Source organism: Loxodonta africana, chromosome 14 (genome assembly GCF_030014295.1).
Source record: "Loxodonta africana isolate mLoxAfr1 chromosome 14, mLoxAfr1.hap2, whole genome shotgun sequence".
In the NCBI taxonomy this organism is placed as follows: Eukaryota; Metazoa; Chordata; class Mammalia; order Proboscidea; family Elephantidae; genus Loxodonta; species Loxodonta africana.
The window spans coordinates 37,453,090-37,477,903 of record NC_087355.1 but is presented as its reverse complement, the minus strand read 5'-3'; the positions used below and the strand labels follow the sequence as shown (position 1 = coordinate 37,477,903).

General features: G+C 36.2%; 1 protein-coding gene across 2 annotated transcripts in view; it reads right to left on the bottom strand.

Moving 5' to 3' along the window:
* Positions 1-24,814, bottom strand: part of CPNE3 (copine 3) — a 59,020-nt gene that overhangs the window by 14,162 nt on the left and 20,044 nt on the right. For both annotated transcript variants that reach the window (XM_064267886.1, XM_064267887.1), the window contains 8 exons: positions 17,513-17,587; positions 15,443-15,514; positions 12,082-12,165; positions 9,870-9,959; positions 5,662-5,760; positions 3,750-3,836; positions 2,972-3,031; positions 2,300-2,433 (listed from right to left, as the gene is read on the bottom strand). In XM_064267886.1, the coding sequence (XP_064123956.1) occupies positions 2,300-2,433; positions 2,972-3,031; positions 3,750-3,836; positions 5,662-5,760; positions 9,870-9,959; positions 12,082-12,165; positions 15,443-15,514; positions 17,513-17,587 (701 nt within the window). The remainder of the gene's footprint in view (positions 1-2,299; positions 2,434-2,971; positions 3,032-3,749; positions 3,837-5,661; positions 5,761-9,869; positions 9,960-12,081; positions 12,166-15,442; positions 15,515-17,512; positions 17,588-24,814) is intronic.

Genomic DNA, 24,814 nt, shown 5'->3' with positions numbered 1-24,814 from the left:
GTTATTGCCAGTTAGTGAGAAACTGTTGATATTTATATTTTATGTTGTATTTGACCATTTTCATGTACTCTTACTATTTTTTCATATTTTTTAGTTGATTCCCCCAGGTTTCAATTTGTTCCTTACGGGTTTGCTAAGATTTATGTATGAAATTGTCCTGGCCTGGAACCTTTGTAAAGAGGGCACTTTGACTACCTGTTTCATCTTTCCATGGTTCTTGGTCTATTCAGGTTTTCTGCCTCTTCAGATCAACTCTAGTAATTTACAGCTTTCTAAAAAAAAAAATCATCCTTTAACTCAGACTTTTAAATGTAATAGCATAAAGTTTTATAGAGTCTTAGCTTAAAACTTTTAAAATATTTTTCCTGCATTAATGCTTACAATCTTTCTCATTACGAATGTTCTATGCATGTTTTTTTCTATTTCTTGAGGGTCAGTGTTGCCAAAGGTAAATCTAGATTTTATTGAACTTGCAAAGAATCATCTCTTGATTTAATTTCACAATTTGCTAGTTTTCCTACTCCCTTCTTTTTTTTTTTTTAACTTTCCAAATCATTACTTTCTGTTTAAAGGAAGTCCAGCAAAATGCAGCAGTTAGAGCGTGTCTCTGAAACCAGAGAGCCCAGGCTCAATCCTCACTCTGCCAGTTACCAGCTAAGTGACACTGGGCAAGGTACTTAACCCTTCATGCCTCAGTTTCCTCATCTGTACAATGCGGATGCTCACAGTACATTTCTCACAGAGAAGTATGAGGATTAGATGAGAATTAACAGAAAGTGCTCAAAATTGTCCCTGACACATAATAGTTAACATTTATGTGAAATCTACTACTATTGGTATGCCTTTATTTTTTCTTCCTATTCTTTAGTTTAAAGAGCTCTGGCAGTGCAGTGGTTAAGTGCCTGGCTGCTAACCGAAAGATCACCAGTTCGAACCCACCAGCTGCTCTTCAGAAGAGGTGGCAATCTGCTTCCGTAAAGATTAACCCCAGTGCCGTCGAGTCGTTTCTGACTCATAGCAAGCCTTGGAAATCCTACAGGGCAGTTCTACTGTGTCTTACAGGGTCAGTGTGAGTCAGGATCAACTAGATTGCAATGGGTTATTCTTTAATTTTATTTTGTTGAAAACTTAGTTTATTTATATTCAAATTTTCTTGTTTAAAAATAAAGGCACTTAAGACCAGAAATTTTCCTCTCTATAGAGACAGTACCACATATAGCTTTCCCATCGCCCTTTATTTCCCACTACAGTTTGATTTACTCTTTGATCTAGGAACTATTTAAGAGTGCTTTTCATTTCCTTGTGGTAAATTTTCTCCAGTTGTTTTGTTATTAACTTCCAAGTGGCGATCTAAGAAAGTAACCCTGTAAATCTTCTACTGTTTCTACAAGAGTCTCATTACAACTCTGTTGTTTTCAATTTCTCATTACAGTTCTGGCTGTTTTCACTTTAAATACTTTGATACTGTGTTATGAAAGAGAGTTTTGGTTATAGTCTCCATAATTATATTCTCATTTGGGATTACAGAGTAAAGTGTTCTATAAAGCAGGACAGGTATCATATTTAATAACTTTTGCCTTAAATTATACTATATAATTGTTACTCTTCCTTTAGATTTGTTTACATTTGCCTGAAATGTTACCCCTTTAAATACTGTAAGATTAATGAAAAGTTCCATCAGTATGTAAGGGCTTCTATCATAAAGTAACACTAGGCAAAACAAGTGAAAATTTATCCTGAGCTCTAACAGATTCAGAAAAGAAAAAATGCTAATACAGTTTTTTTCTGTTGTTCAGTAAACCTTCAAGAGGACCTATTTAAATCTACTCAAAACAGAATCCATTGAAAATGTTTTATAACAATTGGAACAAACTATCCTTCAGCACTTGTTAAGAGTCACCATTAAAAAAATAATTTGACAATAACTGCCAAAGAAGTAGCTCTTTAGTGTTTATAAAATGTGTCACCTGGACCTCAGTCACACAGATAACTTATCCCTAATGAATAAACCTCAAGGAAACCAGATTAAAAAGCCAAGAGCCTTTTGGACTTTGGTTGGCTATTAAATAAGCAAGCTATGTATTTTTTAAAAATATATATATATAGCTTGCTTGATGGCCACAAGAGATAAGAGATCCAAGGCAAACATGCAAAAAACAGCAAAGTAGAATATCTAAGAAGAATTTTAAGGAGAAAGCTACTTCCCTCCAACACCTCATCCCCACCAACCACACCAGAAACTGCCCTATTGGGGCACTTAGGAGAACAAGTATTTTAGTTTTTCCAAAGCCATACTCACGCATCATAATCTTGAATGACCAGTCCCACAGACCAGATAGCAGTCAAATACTCATTAACACCATCCGGGCTGATATAATGAAGGGAGTCAGGAGACCTTGGATCACCATTGGAGCCAGTGAAGTCCACTCCCACCTGCAAATAACAATTGCAACCCTTACTCATGAGAAGGCAGGAATACCTGTCTGGTGTCCAAGAAAATTACAGGAGACAAAACATAAACATTATCCCAGAGCCTGAAACTGTCATTTCCTAACAAAATACCTGAGCCTACCAGTATTTCCACAGACAATTAAACACATTAACACTATTTGGTCTCAGCATGAAACAACCTGCTGTTCCTACATTTCTAGCCGCCTTCAGTGGTAAATTATTACATCCATGACTTAGACTCAAGGAGTTGTTTTTGGACTAATGCTCTCTATTACTTAAATCACTGCAGGATAACCACCAGTTTGTACACATCTGTTCTCTCTCAGGAATAACAGATTTTATCATCAACAAAGCTGAAAGCTCCATGATAAACCTAGACAACCTGTCAGAGGAAACCACAATGAGAAGACGGTATAAATCTCATCACATAGTCAGTTCTGCAGTAAAATAAACAATGCTGCAAAATGCAGAGGATGCAACACATTACAACCGGCTTTGAAAACTCCAGCGTGTTACTTACAGTAAAATTCAGCTGACATCCTCCCATGATATAGTCAAGGAATGTGCATTCCACTGTAATCTAAAAACAAATGCAAACTGTCAAAGCTGAAAATCTCCTAATACTGGGATAGATTTGGAAACAAAACAGCGTGGATATAAAAAGTTTGTTAACTGAAGAGCACATGATATAAACACATGGAAATCACCTTTACATTCTAGCTAAAGGCAACCCTGCCTCCCACGTGTCATGAATCTGTAAGATTTTACCCTCTTTAAAGCAATGTCAAGATTAGGTATTAATGGCCAAAAATGAAATATACTCACTTTAAGTTTTGAGAAATTAGTAAGGAGTCTAATATGTTGAGAGCTTTAATAAGCACAGTAATAAAGATTTAAAAAAAATAATAAAAGCTCACTCTACCTTGTAAGAAATCTCCTAGATTTTTCCCTCTACTTATAACATCTCATCTTGAAATTACCGTCAGAAGAGAAGCATCAGGTGATGCTATTTCTACTAATTGGGTAAAAAAATACCATGATGTCTCACATTTCCTAAGATAATAGAAAACTTTAGTACTCCTTGTCCTTTGCTAAAAAGTTGTCAAACCTTGGAATTAAACTTACTTAAAGAATTTCTTTACTATCTCCTACCCTCTTCTTTTCCTCAAAGATGCCCAGATGTTCATGTGATCTTCAAGGCCTAAAATCCAAGCGTTTGCTGGGGACAATTCACACAGATAAAAGAACTCCAAATGTGAGCTCAAGACACTACAGTAAGTAGACAAGACCGAACTGACCTCACACTGTTTGACACTGACAACACCGGAATTTTTGTAGCTTTTCTTCTTTTGCCTCTTCTTCTCATTTATGCATTCAAATTCAACCTGTACAAAGAGAGGGCAAAAATGTTTATTTTTACCAGCAATATTAGAAATGCCAAAGTGAATTTAAATGAATGGCTTTTTTCTCTTGGAATCAAACCACCTACTAATGTAGATGTGCTCCAAAACAAAACTCTGAATTATATAATACATTAAACACGTGAAATATTTATCAGTTAATCTTCCATCAAAGCACACCTAAAATTATATACAATAGTTCCTAAGTATAGGCCTCCGGACACCTTTTTAACTCAGTAGTGAAGTCACTCCTGAGGTTCGCCCTTCAGCCAAAAATTGGACAGGCCCATAAAACAAAACGAGACTAGATGAGCACAGCAGCCCAGGGGCAAGGACGAGTAGGCAGGAAGGGGGAGGAAAGCTGGTAATGGGGGACCCAAGGTCGAGAAGAGGAGACTGTTGACATGTTGTAAGGTTGGCAGCCAATGTCACAAAACAATATGTGTATTAACTGTTTAATGAGAAACTAATTTTCTCTGTAAACCTTCATCTAAAGTACAATTAAAACAGTATCTAACACAAAAAAAATAGTACCTAAGTATAACTTTCCCTCTGTAGGTAATAAATATCCCTACAAATGCTCTAAGTATAACCTTTCCTCTTTATAATAAAGGAAATAAAACATTACCGCAAGGTGTAACCCACACAAAGAACAAGACCATGCTGTGTAAAAAGGGGAAAAAACCTACCATCAGAAAACAGAAATATGTGAAGACCCAACTCTATGATAAATATGCATCGAAGATCATCTCTTTCCACAGGGAATATGTGTTAGAAATAGAACTAATACATAACATTTCTCCTTAGTATAGTTCCTCTCCCTAAAAAGCATGAACTCCTTTCTACCTCTTATCCACCTATCCATATTTCAAGGCTTGGCTCTAGTCAATCTCTCTAACGTCTTTACCCGTTACAGTTCTTGTCTTTGCTGATCTTCATCCACCACCTTAAACTCCTTACAACCGCATAAAATTTAGTTACATACTCTGTATTATTCTCAATTGTTTTATTTTGTTAATTTTCACTGTCTTGCCTGATAATGAGAACATAACAGATAGTGAACATTTGGTAAGTCACCTCTTCTGGTTAACAGAAAGCAACTTAGGTAATTTAGACAGTCATTACTAATTTTCAAAGAATCAAAACATCAAAAAGCGCATTTAATTAAATGTCAATACAAAACAGTTATACTAAACAAACTCCTTGGTGGTAGTTTAATATGAAGTAATTTGAGGTACTATGAATCATGCTTTTGTCCTTCTCTTGGGCTAGGACAAGTCAGAGAGAAAAGACAAAAGAGAGGATTATAAAAACCCCAAGCCCAGGTATTTGTCCAGTGTTGTAAATATTAATTATTTTGACCAGTGAAATGCCAAAGTCTTCAAGCTAACTTATTCAATTAAACCATATATGTTGTTTTAAGCCAAAGGAAACTAAACCTCTAAATAAAACTGCAAGCTTATGGAGCTCTGGTGGCGTAGTGGTTAAGAGCTCGATTGCTAACCACAAGGTCAGCAGTTCAAGTCCACCGGCGCCTCCTTGAAAGCCCTACTAGGCAGTTCTACTCTGTTCTATAGGGTCACTATAAGTCAAAATCGACTCAACAGGAATGGGTTTAGTTTGATTTTTGGTATGCCCCGAGTATAAATTTTGGATTATCTAATTACTAAACAAAACTCATAGACCTCACAGCATTCTATGTAATATAGACTAGAAACATGGAAAAATGGTTGCTATACCAAGTGGCGGAAATTAAATAAATACAAAGCCAAACCATAATATATGCTCAAATGACAAAGACAGAACTTACAGGTGAACTTCTGGAGGCTTCTTTCAGTTTTGTCATGGTGGTATGAAATGCTCCAATGAGATCATGTGACCCATCATTGTCATAATCATAACACTCTACCTGGAAATAAAAACATATAAAAATCAATGTAATTCTCTTAAAAAGGACTGGCTGCAATAAATGGAACCTACAAAAAAGTATCTTTTTAATAAAACAACTGAAAATGTTTAATATGCAGTCCCTACTTGGAGAAATAAGAATTAACTGGCTAGAGAAGTACTGAAATACTTTCAAACCTCAGCTATGCTTGGAATGAGGTTCTAGGATAGATCACAGGCAGATGAAAAACACAAATACTTTTTAAATTCCACATTCAGCAGTTTCTGGCTCCTCTATCATGTCCTTTATAAGTGGTAATAAAGGCTAAAATGGAATTACACCTTCTTTCTCATCCACTTTATCTTGTTATGACTATACAAGGACTAAATGCCATTTTATTTGGAGAAAGAAAGGAAGTCAGTACCCTAGGGTGCTAAAAGTTGTATAACTTAATGTTAGATCATTTAGAATTAAGAAAAATGCATTTTATTTACTGCAATCTGGTGAGGCTTGACTTGTATTAGGAGTTAGATATAATGGAGTCAGATACAAATGATTCTGGGGATCATAACACTTACAATAAAAAGAAAAATTCCAGGGACAGAGTACTTAATCCACTGAGGAAGTATCTACACTGGGTCATGTTTACTCTATTTCCAGGTAAGACAGGGTGAGTTCTAGTCTTAGCTCTGGCTCTCATTAAGTCCTCTCTCTGAAAGCAGACAGAAGAGAGGTGGCAGTATTTAATTTGCATATAGTTTTGTGCCAGGTTGACAGACATAGCCAAAGAGTAAATATTCATCAGAATACTAGAATATTCATTGCAAGGGGAAAAATAAGGTGGTGTGAACTGTTAGCAAGCAGAGGTGTTCAAGGCAGGCTAAAAAATGACCATAACTGTGATCACTCAATAACCAACATTTTTACAGTGCTTCATAATCTCAACACAGATTATTTCATTTCTGCAAACATTTATTATATGCACTGTGCATATTCTCTAAATAGATTTGTGAGATAGACAGTAGGGAATGCTGTTACTATTACTTTCATTTTGGAAAACTAAAACTTAGAGGAATTAAGTCTTGAAAGACAGTGGTAACCAACACAGGAAAAGTAACGCTGTGCTGACACTTTTAAGTTCTTTTAGATCCTTTGCTTTAAAATAAAATTCTATAACTGAGAAGCAATTTGCATTTACCCTCAGCCAATAGGTGTCTCCATTTTGCTATTACCCTTCACAAAGATGCATTAATCACCAAGCTAAAAAGATCAAGATTTACATATGTGCATTTGGCAAAGTGATTTTTTTTCTTCCCACTTCTGTGAACTGAGTGCTTTCCATAACAGAAGTCTACCATTCTTTACTTGTATTTTCATTATTATTCAAGAAGACTAAAAATCAACCAATCAATCAATCAATAAAAACAGGCAAATCTAAAACTGCAATTGGGAATAACGGTCAGGGTTTTTTAATTTGTTTAAAGAGATGATTTGTAGGCACTTTGGTCACTGACCATTTCTGACAGTTAGACTCTTCTACATATTCAATATTCAAGCTTTAAACCAGAGCCCTTTAACTGACTTAATGAGTAAATAGAAAAGAAAATTGATGATTTTAACAATTTTTTCCAGAGGAACTAAAATTAAGATAAAGTAGAAAATGAACTATACTAATAATTGCATGTATTTCAAGAGATGTTTCAGTTATGGAAAACAGACCTTTACATTTTATATTTGCGTTTAGAGAACTCCAATTTATACCTAAGATTAAAAAAATCAAACTTTGAGAAGGTCAAGATTTAGGCAAAGTTTATGAAGGGCTAAATGTGTTCATATGCTTAGACTGCCTGCAACATTAAGTAATGTAAAAAATATTTTTAAACCGAACTTTCTAATTCATAGAAAAAGTTCCCTATTGCCCATATTGGTGCTAAAGAATACTGGCTTATGTCCAGATACACTCTGAGGTAAAAACATATAACGATTTGTCATTTAATTTCTCTTCCTCAAAAATCCAAAGACCAGTACTTACTGGCTGTTTCAGTATCAGCAGTGCTTGTGAAATTTAACTGTGTGCATATATACACATCCAGACACATATATATGCAAAAGAACACACACACACCACAATACTACATTCACTAAGGCATTCCCAGTTTAGGCAAGGTGATAGCATGCATGATTATTTCTCTTATCCACTTGAAGTTATGGGATAATACATGCTAGAATAATAACATGGGCATGTTAACATTGCAACAAATAAATTACCAATGATTCTGACTCTGTTCTCTGCTCTAGAACTCTTTACTACACCTCTAACAATGTCCAAACACCAAGAAAATCACAGATGTATGACTTTCTGATATTGCAAAGAAATGCAGAATTAAGGAAATAAAGTCTGATAAAGTGGCAAACTAAGTTGTGTGTAGTGAAAAATAAACTCAGAAACGTTTAAGAATGGAAGACGTTCATCAGAGAAAGCTCAGGAAATCAGTTTACTTACTATAATAAAATAGCCCTGTAAGCAAGCCACTGTAAGCAAAAAAAAATTTTTTAAACATTGTTTCATTGTTAGCACATCATTATAAACAATGGAATAATTACGGCTTAGGCAGTCTTTCCTACCTTTTCAGATCTAATAAAGCTTCCATTTGCTACTTTTAATATGAAAAGCAAAAGTTCTAGGTTTGGCACAATACAGAGTAATTTTTAAAGCTACTTTTCTAATTGTTTTGTACCTGTATTTTGAATGCAGTCTGAAATAACCATATGAACCATACTTACATTGATTTTTAAAGTTCTCTGCAAACTGAGGTCAAATTTTTATAGATCAAAGAAATGAAGCCATTTTCAATAACAACGGCATCTGTGCAGTGTTTAACAATTTACAAAACTTTCATTTTCGTTAATTTAATCCTTACTTTTTTGTAAGACAGAGACCCAGTGGCACAGTAGTTAAGAGCTCAGCTGCTGGTTTGAATTCACCAGCCGCTTCTTGGAAACCCTATGGGGCAGTTCTACTCTGTCCTATAGGGTCTCTATGAGTCAGAATCAACTCGATGGCATTGGGTTTTTTTTGTTTTGTTTTTTTGTAAGACGAGCATTATTATCTCCTTTACACGAGTGAAGAAGTCAGATGACCTGCCCAAGATCCCTTAGCTGGTTAAAGGGCTAAGTCAAGACTTGAGCCGTGGTTTGATTCCAAACCCTATGCTTGTTCCGTAAGATCACCTTTCCTACTTCCACCATATTAATTACCAAGAAAACAGACAAAAAAAAATTCAGTTTGTTGACCTGTGAAGACAAAAAAAGGCTTCTATCTAGAATCACATGAAGATAACACCTCTGGTAAAAAATTGTCTTAAATTTTTTCTGGGTAAATAGCTGTGAATAAAAAATGAAAACTTGAGAAATCTGCTGCTGCTTCCCATTCCCACTGTACTTCCCTAACACTTTAAAACTAAAGCATAAAAGCTTTCATTGAATTATATCTCACTCTGAAAATAAGATGGAAAAGCCACCACTATTTTCCTATCTTGCTAAGGGTAGGAGGAAGCTCTGGGTTCTGAGTCAGGGTAACAGCTGCTTTTATCTGTAAGAGACACACTAAAGGCAGAGAATGTAGTTAAAGGCTCCTATTTGCAGAGCAGGAAACCCTGGTGGCACAGTGGTTAAGAGCCTGGCTGCTAACCAAAGGTCAGCAGTTAGAATTCACCAGCTGCTCCTTGCAAACCTATGGGGAAGTTCTACTCTGTCCTATGGTGTTGCTATGAGTCGGAATCTACTCGATGGCAATGGGTTTATTCGCAGAGCAAAAGCAGATTAAAAGAAAAAAGGTTTAAATTGGACATGTTATTTTAAAAAATGCAAAGTAAAATCAAAATGTTTGATTAAGATTAGGTCAAGAGATTAGTCAAACATGTCTACTCATTCAAAATAACTAGTTTACTTACCAGATATTTTTATTTTAGCATTCCTAGAAATGAACAAAATTCAATCCCACAGGTATCTGTAATATCATTAACTTTCTTTAAAGGCTACCTAATCAATTTTATAAAAAAGATAAGTATGAATGTTTGCAAGCATATTATGTATATTAGTTATGCTTAAATTATATAATTTCAAATTACCTTAATGGTTTTGTCCATATCTCCATAGCACAGGGAGTTAAGAGAGATTTTAAAAGGCTTCCAAACAGGATTCAAGTTGTTTTTAACAACCTATAAAAATGAAGTTTCAAAGACCAGTTAGAAAACCATTTAGTTCATTAACATTTTGCTCTTCCCTTTCTAGGTCCTTGCAACACTCTCACCATTCATCCTTCACCTTTTCACTCATTTACTTTTTCAAAATAAAAATTAGTTAGGACAATATATATACAACTGCTATACGAAAAAATATGACAGTTTGTCCAGTTGTGGTGCATTCAAGGTAAGAAAAAAAACATCACATGGGCAATATATACACCCATTTCAGGGTACACTAAGAAACTACAGAAGATTATTGTACACTAAGATATTAAAGCTTCACGTGTTCACGAAGAGCCTCTGAGCTAAATGGGAAATAAAAATAGAAAGGGAAAAAGAAATGTGCACAAGTGTAGTTCTTCTATTCAACCAAATACATACGAACAAATTATCCTTAAATGCTGTTATTTTGAAATGTTGGTGAAATAGTCATATAACTAGAACATAGAAAAAGCACTGAAACTACTTGGTGTATTTAGTAGGAAAATGGTACTTGAATTTTGTTAGAAACCCGGGTTTTCATTGCAGGAGACAGAAGATTCAAAAATGCAATGAGAAAAGGTGAGAAAGAACCCTGTTGTGTTGGACTTGAATTGGAGAAGTAATTCTTAATTCATAATTCAAAATGTTAACATACATACACACACATAATAAATAGATACACAAACATTTCCCAGCTGTCTCCACTGAAAAGACTTAAAAACAGTGACCAGTAGCAATGAGCAAAACTAGCACCCAGATCTTGGTATCTAAATACTAGTCCTGCTAAAAGGAATAAGGCTTCTTAAAAGAACTGGCTCATTCCAGTTCTGACATAGGGAAAGTACAATGAACTGAGAACATACGTGAGCATAATGTAAGAGAATGCTTAAATACTAATGGGGCCATGTTAAAAGAATCTAGGAGCCATTGGAAGGAGCTTCCCTTGATCAAATTTGGATTAATCTGAGCAGCAAAAATAATAGTAATTATAACACAATGACTAAAACAAAAATCTGGAAGTTTACAATGATACTAAAAAGAGAGGAGACGAACAAGGAATGCCTGCTAATTATACATAAAACAGATAAAAGATTTAGAAAATAAATCACTAGGATCATCAATTGATGCTAAAACCACTTGGTGAAATGTTGGAGAACAGATTATTCATTCAGTTGCAAAGTATCACTTCATGAGCTACTTATAAACTAAAAGGAAAAAGCTCAGCTTCATAAAGGAGCGGTCTGGAGGTCAATAGTTTAATCAAGTAGCCATGCTTAGCATCATCGATAACTGGGCAATCTGATACCCTGGGCTCCCGATGATGCAGAGGAAGGTGCACACATGGTGTTCTTGACAGAAATGTTTGACTTGGATCTAATGGTGAGGAAACAGAAGAATCCAGAATATTAGATAATCTGGCCTTGATTATTGAAGAGATACAGCAGCATGACACGTAAGGAAGGTAGGGAGGATAGTCCTATATTGGAGACATCATAGCCAAATGTAATGTGAATTTTGATTGGATCCTGAACAAACAAAAACAAAATACATATAGAACAACTGTAGAAGTCTGAAGATGAACCGTATATCAGAGAATGTTACTATTTCAACGTTAATGTTCTCAAGTGTGGCTGAATAGGAACATGTCCTTGTTCTGGAGAGATTCTGCAGTAGCATTTAAAGGTGAAGACTCACAATGTCTCTGCAGCCTACACTAGGATAGTTTTGTATAAGGGAGGTATATGCATGTGTGTGTGAGTGTGTGTATATATACCCAAAGATAGAGGAGGAGACAGACAGAGGGGGAGAACATGTGCACGTGACGCTATAACCACTTGGTGAAGCTAGGTAAAGGGGATGTAGGTATATATCTTAGTGTTCTTTAAATTCTTATAGGGTTTAGAAGTTTAAAAAAAAAAAAAAAAAGACTAATATTAAGCATGGTAACACCCAATTAAAAAAATGAAAGTGACAGCGCTGAGCTCATGTCTGGCTGTATATTTAAGTCTGAACTCAGAGTGACATTTTCATAAATATATAATTAAGCAAAAAACTGAGGTTACTACAATTCCAAAGGAAACCTCCACCCTACCTTTCAAAATAAGACATTTACCTCTGTTCGATGAACCATTAGCCAGTTTCCATCAGACGTCTGTTTGTGGAATTCCAGGTATGGGTCTGACTTTCCAAAAAAATCCTACATTAAAAAAAGCAATTATTCTCCTCTGAACTCATGTGTAATCACACTTTGTACATGTTAATAAGCACCTGAAGTGTGGATCTAGTACAGAAATATATTGGCACTAAGTACAAATCCTGTCACCATCCTCACAAACACAAGCTTGCAGAAGTTTATTGGGGGAACTATTAAGGCATTTGTGATAAATGTGCATAATCCTGTGTATCACACCCATACTTTTAAAAAACATGATGGCTTTAAAATGTAATGATCAAGAGCCCATAACCAATAAAAGTTGTTTTGGGCTCATTTTGACTGAGAATGATAGATTTAGAGAGATTTGCACGTATCCATGATAACACTATTAACAGCTTTAATTCACATAGCAGTGAACAGTTTTATATAATTGATATTTCAAACATTAGCCATACCAACTCTGAGATGACCATGTCAGTTATAAGAGAGAAAATGGATTCAGAAGGGTTAAATGACTTCCAAGATCACATATATAATTAATTGATAGATCTAGACCTTGACATCATATCTAACCCTACTATGTTCAATACCCTTTCATCAACACAATACACTTTACACACACAAGGAAGCAGGCAGATGCGTGTAGTACAAAATAGAATTACCTCAAGGGCACAAAGTACACACAGCACTCCTATACAAGCATAGGGAGTATGCACAAATACCCTCATCATCACCATCCTCAACACACACACATTCTTTGGTATTCCCAGAGATGGATGAAATTCAACTCTATAGATATCTGTTATATACACACAGACTTGGGCACAGAGATTAAATTCTGAAAGGATATAGAGACTGCTCACGGTGGTTAAACTCAGTGGTGAGATTCTAGATGATTTTATTGTCTCACTTTTTATTTTGAAATGTACATAATTTTCAGCATATATTAGTCATTATTGTTGAAAATGAAAGGACATTGGTTAATTTTCCAGTAATATATGCAGTTATATCCCTGAACTGAAGACTTTATTTAGTCTTGAATTAACCTCAGTATTGAAGTAAGATTATTTCCCTCCTCAGTACAAAATTTGGTAGTGTCAAAAATACAAACACAAAGAGTATGGAAGAACTTTTCAATTTAACCTTATCTCTAAAAAGAATCTTAATACAGTAAGCTTCTCTATGCTTCATTTTGGAAATCCTGGTGGCATAGTGGTTAAGAGTTCGGCTGCTAACCAAAAGGTCGACAGCTCTCCTTGGGAACCCTATGGGGCAGTTCTACTCTGTCCTATAGGGTACCTATGAGTTGAAATCAACTCGATGGTAATAGGTATATTGGGTATATGCTTCATTTTACAAAGCTAATATCAGCGTTATGCATAGAGAAATTAACTTTTCAAAAATACATGAACACATCCTGTCCAACTAATCTTAGAAATAATTCTGATGGTATCAGATAATTATTATTACTGTTTTGCAGGTCAGAAAACATACCTTGTAAAAGTTCATTACGCTTCCAAAGTAGAATTAAAAGTCCTTGACTCTGACCTCCAGAGAACCCTGGTGGCATTATGGTTAACTGCTCGACTGCTATTTGAAAGGTCGGCAGTTTGAACCTACTAGCCACTCCACAGGAGAAAAATGTGGCAATCTGCTTCTGTAAACATTTACAGCTGTGGAAACCCTATGGAGCAATTCTATTCTGTCCTACAGGGTTGCTATGACTCCATGGCAATGGGTTTGTTTTTTTACTTTTTTGACTCTGACTTCCACCATATGTTAAGATAAAAAGGCAAAAGGGGTTGGTGGGGGAGCGGAGAGGGAATACAATATATGTACACATACACACAAAAATTTCTACTTTCAGAAAACTGAAAGGTTAAACCATAAAGTATAAATTTAAAAAATTTATAAACAGGATATAACAGACAGGGGAAGAAGTTAAACATCTTGAATATACTTTGTCCAGTAGATACGACCTCAGAACCACGTAAGTCTTTACATTGCTATAAAACAAAACAAATTTTTTAAAGCAATCCCTAAATATCAAAAGCAAAAGGAAACTATGGGTTCCAGGGTTCAGGGGGAGGAGAGAGGGGTGAAGAGGTAGGGTACGGGGCACTTTTAGGATAGTGGAAATATCTGCATGACACTGTAATGGTGGATACATGACATTATGCATTTGTCAAAACCCACAGAACTGTACAACACCGAATGAACCCTGATGTAAACCATGCACTTAGGTTAACAACAATGTACCAACACTGGTTCACCAATCACAACCATGTACCACACAAGGCCAAATGTAAACAACAGGAGAAACTATGCAAGAGGAAGGGGGTTATATGGGAATGCTGTGTACTTTCTGCACGATTCTTCTGTAAACCAAAACCACTCTAAAAAATAAAGTGTTTTAAAGATGAAACTATTTATCAAGGTGACAGCATAACCACATAGAAAATTATTTATTTAAAATATAAAAATTTGACTGTACCACCCAAGTGCAATATACCATAAAGACATAAAAAAAAAAATACAAGGAAAGCTCAAACTGTTCTCAGTAAAAACACTGTTAATAATAATATTGATATTTTTATTCTGGAACTATCACAGTTGGTTGTAAGTAGCAGATAAGTTACCATGCTAATATATCTAGGAACCAAAATTTTCAGCATAAGAGAAAAAGAGGCAAATATAAAATAAAAGAAATAAAGCCCTGTAATCTTAAATTTTAATTGGTAATAGTGATGTAAATTTATGTGTAAAAAAAAAAAAGTCCCTGACTACTAACTAGTCTAAGATGTTTTTAAACTGGATTGTAAAGCAAATCCAAATGATGGAAAATATTCCTTAGATTGTAGAATTAAGTGAAAAAATCACTAACAGAATTACTCTAATCTACCTTAAATACTAAATTATTGGGTTATTATATACTATTACTCATGCTTCAAAAATGAAATATTGACCTTTGAATGCGAGGAAGGTAACTGACCTGTAATTAATAAAGCATGGACTTTGTGTTTTTTTCCTAGAGGTAATCGAAATACATGCTCTCACATAACTTTTACAGTAATGTTAATGCTTGTATTCAACTCCTTTTTTAAGCCAGAAAAATCCTTTGATTTGACGTAGAGGAGGGTGGTGAAGGGGAAAGGGTTCTACTTACACACACACAGAGAGACAGACTGGGAAGTAATTATGCTCTAACTGATGCCCAGAAAGATGGAGTTCATATTAACTGACAATATTACTATCTCAAAAAGGAATCAATACGAAGAAAAACATGATATTCTTATTGAAATCTGTGTAAACTACCCACCTTATTATCCAGTTTTCTTGCTTCCATTTCAAACAACACCACTCTGTTATCCTTTATTTCTTCAGCTGAAATCTATGAGTAGATAAAGTAAGTGAAAGAAAATATGTTTTAGAAATTCTGATATACTCATGAAGTGCTGATTTAGTCTGTTATCTAATAATATACAAAGTCTATCCTAATGTAGATTAGGATAATGAATTCCAAAATGTTTAATAAGAAAGTGGTACCATTAAGAAAGATTAACCATTATCTCTTTCATGTATGTAAATTATTTTCCCAAAATATGCCAAATCTGCATTTTGCAACTTTCGTTTTAAATGTTGCCCAAACTGGATCTTCTCCATTCTCAGAGAAAACTAAAAGTTGGAAGACTGAAGGATATGTTCTACACAAGACTGCTATCTTAACACTAACTAATGCTCTCCAAACACTGAGAAACACGAGTAAATTCTATCTAGAAAATTCTCTAAAACTGAAAGAGCGGATCAGTGTTTTTCACGCAATGTAATTGAAATACTTATTCTACTTAAAAACAAAATTCCAGGTAATCATGGTCCCAAGACAATAAAGCTAACTACTGACAAGGTTTTCTGTCCCAGGAGAGTTAACACCTCCAACAGGTGCACATTCTCATCCCTTAGGAAACATAAAACATTAACCCATAAGCAGAGATGAGCAGCAAAACAGCTGCTCAGAGAATTGTGTGTGATAATCATCACAATCCTGAAACGCGGACCTCTCAGGAAGCCAGACTTCCATTCTCAGACACACCATCACTCCAAGCGGTGGTTACATGGGCAGAAACTCTAGGAGATAACGTACTTAAAAGCTTGACATTACATAATTTGACATCTAAAATATGATAAATGCATATACTCATTTGCCTAGGGCCAACAATCAGTGATGGAAAAATTTGAGTGGGGGAATAGGCAAGAGAGTGCAAGCACAAAAAAAATGGCTAAGAGTTCAGAGGATTCAGCAGCCGTGTAAGATACAACTATTGGTGTCTACTTGTAACAAGCCGAAGAGAATGAAGAAAATCAAAGGCTCAAAGAAGAAACTAGTCCACAGGACGAAAAGCCCACACAAACCATAGCCTCTTCTAACCTGAGACCAGAAAAGCTACACGGTGCCTGGCTACCACTACCAGCCATTATGACCAGGGACACAATAGATGGTCCTGGATAGGATGGGAGAAAAATGTAAAACAAAACTCAAATTCCTAAAAAAGGCCAGATATACTAGACTGATAGACACTAGCGGGGACCATCACCCTAAGATACCCTTTGAACTTAGAATTGAAGCTATTTCTGTAGGTCACCTTTCAGCCAAATAATAGATTGGCTTATAAAATAAACAGTATCACCCATGAGTAATGTGCTCCCATAAACAATTAACTATATGAGACCAAACGGTCAACACTTACCCAAAAAAAAAGATGAGAAGGCAAGGAGGGGAAGGGAACCTAAATTAATGGAAATACTGAGAATGCTAATACGTTGTAAAAACCAAAACCAAAGGCATGGAACAATCTGTACAAAAATTGTTCGAGGGGAACCCAATTTGCTATGTAAATTTCCACCTTAAATACAATATTATTTAAAGAAAAAAAAAAGGGTTCAGAGGATTCAATGGCCATGTCATAATATAACATCCATCTGAAATAAAATCCATTATAGAAAGTTCCTGTCACATCAAGGGGATGATGGTTGCTTTGTAGAGAGCCAAACTGATCCATTCACATTACTAAGCAGTTTTTCTCTGACTTGAAAATTTACCTTTCCAGGGCGGGTAAGGCAAGCATCACCAAGATGCACCTGACCTCTACAGGCAACTTAAAAACTAAAAGAAAGGATTCTTGCACTGCATTTTTCTCCTTCTGTCTTTTATGGCAAAACACACTTCCCATTTGTGACCACTATAACACAAGAATAGAAGAAGTGTAGCATACGGGGTCAAATGAAAAAGTATGCTTGTAACATATTTGCCTGACATGTACAGTTTCAGTGTGTCCTATTTTTGCTACATCTTTCAAGGCAAATAATTAAAAAAAAAAGTATCTTATTTTACCGTAATGGTCCCGTTTCCTGCAGGTCTGCCATTTTTAAGCATCAGTGGTCGAGTTAGCTTCTTACTGGAAACAATCTGTTAAAAATGGAAAGTAAAACAGCAATTTCACTTCAACGTGTGAATTTTTAAACCACATGGTTTCAAAAAAAGTTTGAGTGCAAAGCTCACATAAAATCATAAGAAATAGAAACATTAAGTCCATTCCTCAAAGATTTACAGATTATATAAACATTTAAAATTTAACTACACACATAAAACCCACTGGAAAAGATTTCCAAGAAGTCTACCTGGCAGATCCACTCCTCCCATCCACTAGTTTCTTTACCAACTACTTCAAAGTTTAACTTCTTCCTTGTAATATAGAAAGAGGGCCAGATTCTTATCAGATACACAAATCACTGAGCTGAAACCCCTCTAAGTAAAAGGTGGGCCTCAGAACACTCAATAAACGGGACCAATTTTTCAACTGCCACACACCTTCAGTATTCAGTCCCTACAAAATATCATTCTGATTAAAAGAATATAGCAGACCTAAGTACTTCCAAACAGATATATCTCTCAAATTCATTAGAATTGGGTTACCAATCTGGCATGTAAAATCTTCACTCACCACCTCACGATAAGAAAAAAAGCCAAGAAACTAAAAATTCTTAAAATTGGGTCATTTAGCTACACTGTGATTTTTTTCCCAAAAAATAAATACTTCTCTAATTTTGTCTTTGACCCTATCTATCAAAGTTTTAGAAAACTAGTCAGTTCCATACTGTCCTTAAGACACAGAAAAATCATGGTCTCCAAACAATAGACCCTGAAAAATAAACTGAAAAATGAAAATAAAAGACAAATTAAGTGATAACACATCATTCAACTAAAAAAAAAAAAAAACTCTATTTCTCCCTCCCAAAACCTTCTTCAATCTATACAAATGGTTATGATCTCTCCTTGTAAGTCAGACTAAGAGCTAGGAGCAAAACAGTGAGTCAACAAAGCCCTACCCTGACCAAGTTTATCACATATTGGGAAGTGAGAGGATTAGCATGGTGAGTGTTACAGGAGAATCAACAGAGTGTCAAGTAAACACTGGGCAGGTACCCCAAACTAGTCTAGGGGGTCAGAGAAGGCTTACCAGGGGTAGTAAGGTTTAAACTGATATACCTAAGACTGAAGAGGAAGAAGAGAGGGGTGGTGGGTGGCATCGGCAGTAAAGACGTATCAGTCATACTAATTAATTAGAACATTAGAGAAGTTGCTGTTACTTTGATTTCATGAACATAATAACAAAATTATAATGAACTCTGTAAACAGCAGATAAAGCAATTAGAACAATGGTATTATTCAAATGTCTTATGAAACACCTGTACCACAAAAGAAATAACAGGCTTTGCCAGAAGCACATGGTCCCTATCCTTAAGACAAATTCTAGTGCTATTTTTAGTCAGCCATACCAATATATGAACTTGGTCTTTAAAAGGACTACATGTTTTTCAACTTTAACAATTAAACTAAGGGACAATAAAAGGAGACTCAGGGAAGATGGCAGTGTAAACAGACCTTCGTTCCAATCCTCCTCAACAAACACAACAAGAAACACTACAAGGAAACGGCACTTGACTTTGAAGGACTCTGAATCAGAGAGCAGAGGAGGGCAGTGGGGAACTGCAAACAGGTAAGAGTCAACAAATCAAAAACTAGTCACATACAGTAGGAAAACTGCATCTCCCACAGTCCCTGCCCCTCCTTCCAGCCACCTGGCCACTGGCTGCTATGAACTCGGGATGTGGCCCCAGAAAAGAGCCTGCTTCCCTAACCAACACAACCCCTGCCTGGACAAAAAGAAAGGACCCCAAGCTTCTGCTCTAAAATCAACAAGGTAGGCCTATCTGGGGGTCCGTTGGGAGTATGCCAGCACCTCCCCCATCGGGATACTGTTGACTCCAAGCCTACTGTGATTTGCTACAGAAAACCTCTGCAGTGGAGTCTGCACTCATAGTCCACCCGCCTCTCTGCACACTCCATAGCTCAGGCCTTTGAAACCAAGAGGACAGACCTGAGGAGTCAGTTGTGAGGCTGCCTGCTCCCCCTTCTGGTCAGTGCTGAGGACTGCTAACTGAGGCCACTTTATACTAGGAAGCAAGCATCTTGAGTAGGGGCTACACCTACAGCTAACATACTATGGCAGAAGTCACTTCTTATCAGGAACTACAGTGAATGTAAATGAACTAGGTACTCCAATCAAAAGGAAGACAGTCGTAGAATGGATTAAAAAAAAAAAACATGATCCAACTATATGCTGTTTACAAGAGACACACTTTAAACCCAAGGACACCAATAGGTTGAAAGTGAAAGGATGGAAAAAAATATTCCATGCAAATAATTACTGAAACAGAGCCAACCAGGGTGACAATCTTAATATCAGACAAAGTAGATTTTATGACAAAAATCTGTCAGAAGAGACAGATATTATGTAGTGATAAAGGGTCAATCAAGAAGATTTAATAATCATAAATATATATATGTACCTAATATAGGAAATATATAAAGCAAACATTGATAGACTTGAAGGGAGAAATAGATAGTACTATAAAAAACGGTGAAGATTTCAATACACTACTTTCCACGTTGGACAGAAAATCTATAAAGATTAACAAGGAAACAGAGGACCTGAATGACATTATAAACCAACTAGGCTTAACAGACATTTTTTTAGGCTTAACAGACATATATAGAACACTCCACCCCAAAACAGGACAATATACATTCTACTCCAGTGCACACGGATCATTCTCCAGGATAGACCACATTTTAGGTCACGAAGCAAGTCCTGATAGATTTTAAAAGACTGAAATCATACAAAGTATTTTCTCTGACCACGACCAAGTGAACCTAGAAACAAACAAAAACCTAGAAAATACACAAACATATGGAAATTAAACAACATACTATTAAGCTACCAATGGGTCAAGGAAGAGATCAAAAAATAACAAATTTCGAATAGTCAAATGAAAATAAAAGCACAAATATACCAAAACTTATGGGACACAGCAAAGGCAGTACTCGAGGAAACTTACAGCAATAAATGCCTACACAAAAAAAGAAAGATCTCAAATTAACACCCTAACTTGACAACTCCCAGAACTAGAAAAAGAAGAGCCAACTAAGCCTAAACCTACCAGAAGAAGGGAAATAAGATCAGAGCAGGAGGAAATTAAATTGAAAACAGAAAAACAACAGAATCAATAAAACCAAAAGTTGGTTCTTTGAAAAGATCGATAAAATTGACAAACTTTTAGCTAGACTGACAAAGAAAAGAAGGGAAAAGATGTAAATAACCAAAACAAAAGATGGTAGAGGGGACATTACAACTGACCTGACAGAAATAATGAGAATTATGACAGAATATTACAAACAACTAGATGGCAACTAAATGGATATACCTAGATGAAATGGACAAATTCTTAGAGGCACACAACCTACACAAACTGACTCAAAGGGAAACAGAAAGTCTCACCAGACCTATAACAAGTGAAGAGATCAAATCAATGATTAAAAACCTCTCAATAAAAAAAAGTCCTAGACCAGACAGCTTCCTGGGGGAATTCTATCAAACATTTAGAGAAAAATTATACCAATATTGTTTAAACTTCTCCAAAAGATAGAGAAGGAAGGAATATTCCCTAATTCATTCTATGATACCCAAGCCAGACAAAGACATCAGAAGAAAACTACAGGCCAATATCTCTTATGAATATAAATGCAGAAATCCTCAACAAAATACTAGCAAACAGAATCCAACAGCATATTAAGAGAGTCATACACCATGACCAAGTGGAATTTATCCTAAGAATGCAGAGATGGTGCAACATTAGAAAATCTGTCAACATAATACACCACATCAATAGAACAAAGAAAAAGAACCACATGATCGTATCTATGGATGCAAGAAAAGCATTCGATAAAATCCAACACCTTTCTTGATAAAAACCCTAAAGAAGGCTGGGACAGAAGGAAACTCCTCAGTATGATTCAGAGCAGATAGGAAAAGCCAACAGCCAACATTATACTTAATGGAGAAAGACTGAAAGCTTTTCTCTTGAAATTGGGAACAAGACAAAGGTGTCTGCTCTCACCACTTCTATTCAACATTGTATTAGAAGTCCTAGCCTGAGCAACATGATTAAAAAAAAGAAATAAAAGGTACCCAGGGTAGAAAAGAATAAGTAAAATTACCTCTCTTTGCAGATGATATGACTGTATATATAGAAAATCCCAAAGAGTTCAAAAGCAAACTTCTAGAACTAATACAGGAATTTAGCAAAGGTGCAGGATATAAGGTCAACCGACAAAAACCACTTGGGTTTCTACACACCACCAATGAGAAATCTGAAAGGGAAATTAGAGAAACAATTCCATTCACAATAGCAATTAAGAGCATAAAATACCTAGGACTAAATCTAACCAACGACATGAAGAACTCATACAATGAAAACTACAAAACACCACTGAAAGAGATTAAAGAAGACTTAAATAAATGAAAAGCTGTTCCATGTTCATGGGTTGGAAGACTTAATATTGTTAAGGTGTCAATACTACCCAAAGGGATAAAAAGAACCAACACAATCCCTATCAAAATTACAACAGCCTTCTTTACAGAAATAGAAAAACAAATCTTAAACTTTATATGGAATGGCAAGAGGCCCTGAATATCTACAACAACTCTGCAAGAGAAGAACAAAGTAGGAGGAAGCATACTTCCTTGGTTTTAAAACATACTATATAACTACAGTAATCAAAACAGCCTGGCACTGGTATAACCATAGACACATAAACCAATGGAATAGAATTAAGGGTCCAGAAATAAAACTCACACATCTATGTTCAGCTGATTTTTGACAAGGGTGTTAAGTCCATTCGATGAGGAAAGAAGAGTCTCTTCAATTAATGGTACTGGGAAAACTGGATTTCCACATGCAGAAAAATGAAACAGGATCCATGCCTCACACCATACACAAAAACAAATTCCAAATGGATTAAGTACATAAAAATATAAACTAAAACCATAAAATTTTTAGAAGAACAAGCAGGGGCAACGCTGTCAGGACAAGCTTTCAACAATGGATTATCTAATATAATAACAAAACCCCTAACAGCAAAAGACAAAATAAATACACCTCAGGGAAAGTAAAAACTTTTGTTCATCAAAAAGACTATCAAAAAAGTGAAAAGACAAGCTACCAACTGAGAGAATATCCAGAAACCATGTATCTGACAAGAATCTAATAACCAAAATATATATAAAACTTCAACAACAAAAAGACAAATAATCATAAAATGGTCAAAGGACTTGAATAGACATTTCACCAAAGGGGATATTCCAATGGCCACCAAACACATGAAAAGATGCTCAGCATCAACAGCCATCAGAGAGATGTAAATCAAAACCACAATGAGATATCATTTCATTCCCACTAGGATGGCTAAGATTAAAAGAAAAAACCAGAAAACAATAAATGTTAGTAAGGATGTAGGGAAACTGGAACCTTTACCCATTCCTGCTGAGAATGCGAAACGGTACAGCCGTTGTGGAAAACAGTGTGGTGGTTCCTCAAAAAACTAAAAATAGAACTACCAAATGACCTAGCAATTCTACTCCTAGGTACATATCCAAAAGGCTTCAAAGTAGAGTCTCAAAAAGAGACTTAAACATCAACGTTCACTGTAGCACTAATTACAATAGCCAAAAGGTGGAAACAACCTAATTGCTCATCAACAGATGAATGAACAAACAAAATGTGATACATACATACAACGGAATATCACTCAGCCAGCAGGAGAAATGAGGTCTTGATACATGCTACAATACGGATGTAGCTTGAAGACACTATGCTGAGTGGAATAAGCCAATCACAAAAGGACATATTGTATGACTCCACTTATGTAAAAACACAAGAAAACTCAAATGTATAGAGACCAAAGTTTATTAATGGTCACCAGGAACAAGAGGGAGAGAGAAAAAGGGATTAACAGTGATAGAAAATTCAAATTGATTAAGGGTAGGGCTGCACATCTACTGTGTGGTGCAATAAATTACTTAATATGGCCCTTCTAAGCCATCACCAAGCCATGGTCTCTGTGTCTCACACACAATGATTGAGTAGGACTATGCAAATAAGGTATATGGAACCCTAATTAAAGGATTGGCCAGTTTTGCCATCCCTCTAGGCTTAAAATGAGCCAACCAAGAGGTGGGAAGAGGACCTTATCACCACTAAGAAGGAAGAGTCAGGAGCTGAGCACGTTCTTTGGACCTAAGATACCTGTGCTGTGAAGCTCCTGGAACCAGGAAACAGAGAGAGAGAGCTTAACACTGAAGATGGCAAGAAGCAGTGCAAGAGAAAGGGCAGGAGAGACCAGCAGGAGATGGCACAGTGGGCTTCCTGGCCCACAGAATGAGAAAGCTGAGTGCCTTTGGGCAGAAGGCTTGCTGGCAGAGTAGGGTGCCTCTAGGCGCTTGGAGCTAGGCTTACGGGCAGAGTGAGACGCCTCCAGGTACTTATTGGAAGAGCTAAAAGAGCTTTGTAACACCTGCCCAAGCAGAGGCCAAGAGGCCAGAAAGAGGCCTGCCTGCAGACACAGCTAAGAGGCTCTCCTGATTGAAGAACTGTATACTAAGTATTCCCGCACCTAAACTGTAACCTGTTACCTCCCTAATAAACCCCATAACCATGAGTATTGTCTGTGAGTTCTGTGTGGCCACTGCAATGAATTATTGAACCCAGCAGAGAAGTAGAGTATGCCGTGGGATGGATGGTTGGTGTTAGAATTGCTAAAGAGGGCAGAGAGAGGAGGCATGTCTGACCTTTGCCTCAGAGGAATCAGCCTTAGGCTGTTGATCTTGATTCTCCTTCTGCCTTGTGAAGTTAGAGGAGGTCAGACACCTCCGCCACGCCATTATTACAAGCTATCAGTAAGTTGTATAGCTGTAAAAAGTTGAACTGGCAAAAGTTACGTGATAGATATGTAAAACAACAAGAAGAGTAGCCACTGAGGCTGCTTATATATAATCAAACACTTCATGGGATTTGATTCCTTGGCTTGGAGGTTTAGGGTCATGGTTTTATGGGACATTCCAGTTAACTGGCATAATAATGTGTTCAATGCTTCTGTTCTGTCTCCTAGTTCGTTGCATAGTGCCTGGGGTCTTAAAAGCTTGTAAGCGAACTGAAGCCACTCCTGAAGCCCACTTTTCAGGCAAAGATTAGCAGGCCTATAAAACAAACAACAGCACATGTAAGAAACGTGCCT